This window comes from Nelumbo lutea, chromosome 1 (genome assembly GCF_056320005.1).
Source record: "Nelumbo lutea isolate HS-2025 chromosome 1, American lotus-T2T, whole genome shotgun sequence".
Taxonomy (NCBI): Eukaryota; Viridiplantae; Streptophyta; class Magnoliopsida; order Proteales; family Nelumbonaceae; genus Nelumbo; species Nelumbo lutea.
In genome coordinates, this window is record NC_142684.1 from 126027163 (window position 1) to 126034257 (window position 7095).

Genomic DNA, 7095 nt, shown 5'->3' on the forward strand with positions numbered 1-7095 from the left:
TCCAAACCATACTAAATATTAAAATGGTTAACGGATTAAAAAAACCATTAACAATCTCTCTATAAGCAAAAATCCACCAAAAGCATTTGATGTTCAAAATCCAAAAGATCAAAAATCAGTTTCGTTGAGTCAAACTTTAGATCATCATACATCTCCGTAGTGGATCAAACATTTTGCCCCTTTGTGTTAATGAATTATAATTTGATATTTTGTTGATTGTTTTAAATGAATTACTTAAATGAATTATAATTGAAATTTCATGGAGTGTTTAGCTGGATGTATTTATCTCTCTTTTAATTAATAATGAATTATAAATGAATTTCATGGAGTGTTTAGCTAGAAGTCACTCTCTCTCTCTCTCTCTCTTAATTAATATCGAACAAAATCATTGTTATTTGGTCATCTTTAAAGTAGGTTCAATTGTCACTATTTAATTATTTTAAAATGTGGATTTTGAGTGTGGTCCCACAATTTTGATTATGGTTATTGGGGTTAACTTTTCCATTGGTTTATAAGTAGTTTATGTTCAATCTCAAGATATTTGAGAATGTCTCATCCGAAATATCCATTTCAAATGGTCAATTTTTTTTCTAAAAACATTGCTAGACAGAGTTTAAAAATTGATTTCTATTATGAGTGTCTTAATATCAACAAACAAAGAAAAATACTTGGGTGCCCTGATTATTCAAGGCATAATTGATAAGAAGGCTTTGATAACATCACAACTAAAATTAATAAGAAAATTTTGGGTTGGAAATTGAAAATTGTTTTTAAAGATGAAAAGTGATCGTTATCAAATAGATTTTGAATGTGGTTCTTCTATTTACAGGGCGGCAACTAGCTAGTTGGTAAGGTCTCTTGGATCAAATCCCACCCGCACCTAGGTTAGGGGTAATGAGTTTGGGGAATGGGCCACCCCCATAGTGTAGCCTCATGGAGCAAAAAAAAAGAAAATGAAAATGCAACTCTTCTATTTCAAATGATGTTCAAATGAACATACCCCCAAAAAGATTGATAAAATTGAAGGTCAGTTCTTTTGAGGCCCAAGAGAAAGCAAATGAGCAATTGTAGGACAAGTTAGAAAAGGCTTTACAAATTAATGACTTTTATTTTTGGGAAAATCAATAAAATATCCCTAGAGTTTCTAAAAAATCTATAAGAAGTATTTTTCCTCTTTGTGCTAATGATTTGGTATTTGAATTTGAGGGAAAATCAAGTATTTTGTTGATTGTTTAAAATGAGATCAAAATAGGACAAATTGAACCCTCCATTGTTAACTTCTTGCTGAATTGTATAATAGGATAAAAATGGAATTCTTTTATGCTTCTTAAATAACTAAACATGTTTAATTTTTTTTTTTTGATAACTCACAATATGTCTAAATAGACATCTACAAATTACAAAATTTAATGAGTTGTAATTGAAATTGCATAGAGTATTTAGCTAAACAAATTTAATTACTCTAGACACTTGGAGCTATATGTTGATTTGTAGATGAATGACAAATTACTTGGAATCTATAAGTGGCAATAGATCTTGAAAGCTTTTGGACTTTTGCTTATACATCTCTCTCTCTCTCTCTCTCTCTCTCTCTCTCTCTCTCTCTCTCTCTCTCTCTCTCTCTCTCTCTGTGTGTGTGTGTATATATATCTGTCTATTGAGAAGATATAAATTGTAAATTGAATACTATTTTTGACTTCATTCTATTCTCTTTCATTAAGTCTCATATTAAAGGTTAACTTCCATTCTCTCTCAATGAATCATATGTTTAATATATTTTTGTTTCTCGTCATAAAATTTCACTAATTAAATTTGTGAATACGAGTGGCAAATTTTCACCCAAAATGCCCATTTACTTGGTGGGTTGTATGATCAACCCATCACCCAACCTACCCATTTAAATGGGTCGGGTTGTGGATAACCTTTGAGTTAACCATCACCGATATAAGTATTAATTCCTTAGCTTCCTTTTTATTTTTCTTCATTTGAATTAAATAATTTATAGTGAATGCATTAATTTTCTATTAATTATTGACTAAATTTAGTTTTGTCTTGAATCAACACACTTCACCCAACATAAATCCAAATCAATTTGACCCGAATTCGAACTAGTTCAACGTGGCCTGACCCGATCTAGCATATACCAATTCGGGTCAACCTGAATCCGAAATAGACCCTCGGTGAGATGGTTAGATACCGCTTGCTCTGCCTGGATTGGGCCGACCAATCCAACCAGTATTCACAAAGTCTGACCCAACCCAGCACAAGCCAATCCAGGTCAACCCGAATTCAAAATAGACCCCGGGCGGGATGGTTTGGTACCGCTAACTCTACCTAGTTTGGGTTGTTTGGTTCAACCAATATTCACACAATCTGACTCGACCCGGTACAAGTCAATTTGGGTCGACCCGAATCCAAAACAATTTCAGGCGGGATGGTTTGGTGTCCTCGTGCTTTGCCTAGTTTGGGCCGTCCGCCCGATTAATATCTACACAATCTAACCCAAATCTGGACCGACCTAATTTACTTATGTTGACCCGTTCTGGGTCAGTTGGTTTGGTCCCAAACCCATGCACAAACCTAATATGGTCGGGTCCAAGTCAATCCACCACTGACTGAACTGGTCCGGTCTAACCAGACTGATCTAGATCTAAATGGTTCAACCACCCCTGATGTGATTAGCTCGAAGACAATCCAATTAGATAGTTCAAGTTGGTATGACCGATTTGAACCTAAGTGGTTCTATCAAATCCAAAATCCGAACATAGTAAAATGGCTTCGTCGCTTGTGTAAAAATAACATGCATGTAATGTGATTTGAACCTTCATCACTTGTGTAAATAGTAACTACAATTACCACCAAGCCATGACCAACTTATTTGTTAAGAGAGTTAGTTTGTTTTTTAAGCCCATAAATATAAGATTAATAGGTTTGGACGGGTTGGATTGGGTTAAAGTGGGTTTGAGTTGAACCCAACCCATTTAATTTTATATAACTAGGTCATTAATGGGTTGGCGGGTTAGATGGATTGGGTTGAAGCTCAACCCAACCCGCCAAATTGCCACCACTATTTGCGAAAAACAATTTGAATAGTATAAAAACTTATGTATTCAAAATTGACTTGGAAACAAAACTGGTTTTTGTGTATGATAAATAAGAAGAATTTAGAATTTTATAAATAATAGAAATAGAATACAAAATTTAAAATTGTCTTAGCAATGAAACCACTTTCATGTTTGTTAAATGATGGAAATGGAATATAAAAATTATGAAAAAAGAAAATTAATGTGTATTCCATCACCCTACTAAACAAATCAAATGATTCAATAGTTTGATTAGCTAGGCCACCATGTTGTTGATCAAGTCAATGATTTTTTACAAATTAACAATATGGTGGAAAATGAACCTAAAATTCTGATGAAATAACTATTCAATTAATCTGATCAATTAGCACAATAAATTAAAAGTATAAATATAAACTATAGAATAAACGATTTAATACAAATCTTTAAATTGAAAAATAATAAACCACCAATATATATAATTAATATATATATATATATTTAATTATTGTTATCATTTGAAATTAACATATAGAAAACACATGCACATTTACTAATATAATTATTAGAGAACCTGGAATAATTAAGTTAGCATGTCTATTAATGAATTTGATGAGGAATGAGACTAGAAGTATGAAGTGTGACGATTAGTTGACGTGGGCGAAGTGAGTGTTGGCCTGTTGGGAAGGGTTAGTTTGAAGAAATGAATTAATGTTTACCTATAAAAAGATTCTCTAACTTTGTTATTAATAGATCTCATACACATATCTAGGGTTTCAGATCACCTGTCCTACTGAGTAATGACACGTTTCATTACGTGTGGACCAAAGTGGGACCTAGTTCAGTTAAGGTGGTAGTAATTAATTGTTTTAGCTACGTGGGTCCATCAGGTTGCTTCTGACTGCCAAGTAGCGTTTAATTTTCTTTCGCTACTTGAATGTCTCAACTCGGTGATTTCTGATAATGCCTAATGGAATCAGGTTGAAAATCAGTGCCATGTGTTAGAACCCTGATAGGTGTATAATTCTGATCGTATTAATTTTTATTATCATATCAAAAAGATATTATATTTGAAATTTTTTTGTCTATGATGCCGGAAAGAGCGTCGGATCATCTCCACGTTAGCCCCACTTAATCCTATACATATTCCAACTCCACGTGTCATCCGTGTCGTGTCAGTGAGACCCACCTCAAACTTATCTTTGTAGCCTTGTAATGGTTCCGATGAGAAGTTACGCAAAGCATCCAATGTTAGTCTACCACACAAGACACAACCATCCAATGGAAGAGTCAAAGACGTATATCTAAATCTAATCACCCCTTCAACGACCCAAAGCGTTTGTTATCATCTCATCAAGTCAACCTTTATATATGAGAAATATTTCATTCAACCATCCCCGTCCTGTTTTTTTTATGCACGGTATCCCCGTGCACTTTTGTTCGATATTAAAACAAAACAAGCCCACAGTGAATACTAATTGACGGCTGAATATAATCAAGGACAATTTCAATTAGAAATTTCTCTGATAACTCTTTTCCACATTTAAGTGCAACGCAAATATATTCACTTAAAGTACATCTCAGTGTAACATTGATCACAGTCTAAAATCTAAATCAAACCCTCCAGATTCCAGAAAGAAAAAGGAACGAGCTTAACCAAATTATACAAAATTTGGATTAAAAAGAAAAAAGCGAAAAAGCAAAACCGGTCACCGTGAATGTATATACAATCTCCGTTACAGACATTTTGTTATTTACATTTTTTTTTCAAAGCTCTCTCCCTTTTTCAGTTTTTCTTCCCCTTCATTTTTATCCTTTTTCGTCTATTTATGCGAGACTCCACTGGTCTGACAATCTGACGTCCTTGCCGCGCTGTTGCCGGATCTCGGTTGCCGTAGTAGACCAATAAGTGCCTCAGCCTGTACACGACAAAAAGCCGCCAAGAAATACAAGACAAAGGTTTTTTAGCAAATATTTATTCATATTTTTTCACTCAACCTCCCTCCGAGGGGGAAGACAAAAAAGACGACGGAAAACCAGAAATCAGTAACGGTAAACCAGAAACGGATGAAATAATTGTTTCACCAAGACACCAACCTTCTGCTTGGCGCGAGTCGTGCCGGATTGAGACAAAGCTACTAACGGCGGAATTGCCCCTTCGCGACTTACCATGGTTCGGTAAACCAAGTTATCCTCGCAGATCTGCAAAAGAACAGCCGTCGCGACTTCTTTCTGTCTCTGTGTCCCTACCTCCACGATCTCCACCAGTACGGGGATACCGCCTTCATCGACCAAAGCAGTTTTCGCATCCGGTACAGAAACCAGGATGCTCAACACAAAAGCCGCTTTATCTACCATACCGGACTCGAGACCCGCCATTAATTCAACAAGCGGTTTCATTATCCCTGCTTGAATAGCTCTAACTTTGTTCTCCTTCACCGAACACAGCGAATAAAGAGCCGTTAATGCGTCCTTTTTCCCGCGAGAACCGCCGTTCTCCAATAGGTATACTAGAAGTGGGACGGCGCCGGACCGTCCAATTATAATCTTGTTATCCTCGATCTGCGAGAGGCGGAGCAGGGCACAGGCGGCGTTCTCCTTTGCGGTTGCTGTTCCGGTCTTGAGAGCTCTCACCAGAGGCTTAATTGCTCCCGAGGAGGTGATTAGGTCCTTGTTTTCGTCGCATAAGGAGAGGTTCAGAATCGCGGTGACACCGTTCTCTTGAAGCTGAGCATCGGAAGAGGAGATAAGAGATATAAGAGGCCTTACAGCCCCAGCACGAGCAATCTTGAGGCGGTTTTCCTGTTTGTTCTTGGCGAGGAGTCTAAGCTCCATGGCCGCCTGCCTCTGCAGGTCTAGCGAGCCCGATTCGAGATCGGAGACATGCTGACGAATCAGATCATCGGAATTGTCAGAAGCGCAAGCCACCAGGAGGCGGCGGCTATGCGCGGAGGTGGTCGGGAATTCACCTGATCGATCGCTGTTGCAGTCACTGAAAGCTGAAGATGAATCATCACCGATGCTCAGATCACCAAAGCTCCGTCCTAGGTAAGTAAAATTCGAGGGAATTCCGGCTTCCATCACCAGAGCTCTTTTACTTCATCAAATGTTCGGCCGGCTACAGAGAATTCGAGAATCGGGTATCCTTCAGCGTAAAATGAAATTGAAGATTCTTTAGAGCGATCTATCCAAGCAAAGACGCTTCTGTCGCCCAGCAGTTGGAAAGGGAGATAATTGAGTGCGAGAGAGCAAAGAGCGAAGGGGAAAAAGGAAAATAAAATATAGTCGGAATAGGCCTCGAGGATTGAGTTAGACACGTGCACAGGGCTGACCACAGAGAATCTCAGTTGTATGTGCACGTGCGAAGCCCCTCTCGACTCTCAAGCCTAAACGCGTGTGAACTGTGGAGAAGGTTTGCCACTTTGCTTTTCGAGAAAGAAAGAGAACAGACTCGGCCCCGTCTCTCGTGAATTGGGACTCCCTGGGAAATAATATTATTTTATAATAAGAAGAGTGGGCCCCTATTGGCCTATAACAACGTTTTATGTCTAATCATAGGCTTTGCATCTAAGGTGTACGAGTATTCGAGACTCCAACGTAGCACTGTAACGTTCCCGTATAAACCCCCAAACCCTACATATATATTACTGTTACCTGTTAGTATACAATAAAAATAGTCATCAGAAATATTATTTAATATTATTGTTAGGTTTTATTTATTTTTTAATAATCTTATTAGGTAAAGTAAATTGGAGATATCATGTGCTAATGTGCTCAACAGGGAGTGTGGTAATTGGTATGGTGTGGTATGGTAAGTAAGATACACTAAGAAACGTTTACATTGCACTTCCATAATCAATACAGTTCTCTATTGTTAATTAATTAATTGAAAAGGCATTCTTTCTGAGGCTTAAGAATACCAAAAAGGAAGATTAAAAAAGGAGGGCATCAAAAAGAAATATTGGGAGCATATGCGCGAACGATCTTAAAGTTGCCAGGTGGCAAATTTGGGAAGAAGAAAGTGACTCACTGA

At 37.3% G+C, this 7095-nt stretch overlaps 1 protein-coding gene across 1 annotated transcript; it reads right to left on the bottom strand.

Annotated features, from left to right (window-relative positions):
- Nucleotides 1–4595: 4595 nt before the first annotated feature.
- LOC148877386 (uncharacterized) lies at nt 4596–6733 on the bottom strand. The gene is made up of 2 exons (XM_088986099.1): nt 5160–6733; nt 4596–4981 (listed from the first exon to the last, which is right to left on the bottom strand). The coding sequence occupies exons 1-2, from the start codon at nt 6141–6143 to the stop codon at nt 4886–4888; spliced, it is 1080 nt and encodes a 359-aa protein (XP_088842225.1). The 5' UTR covers nt 6144–6733; the 3' UTR covers nt 4596–4885.
- Between the last annotated feature and the right edge of the window lie 362 nt (nt 6734–7095).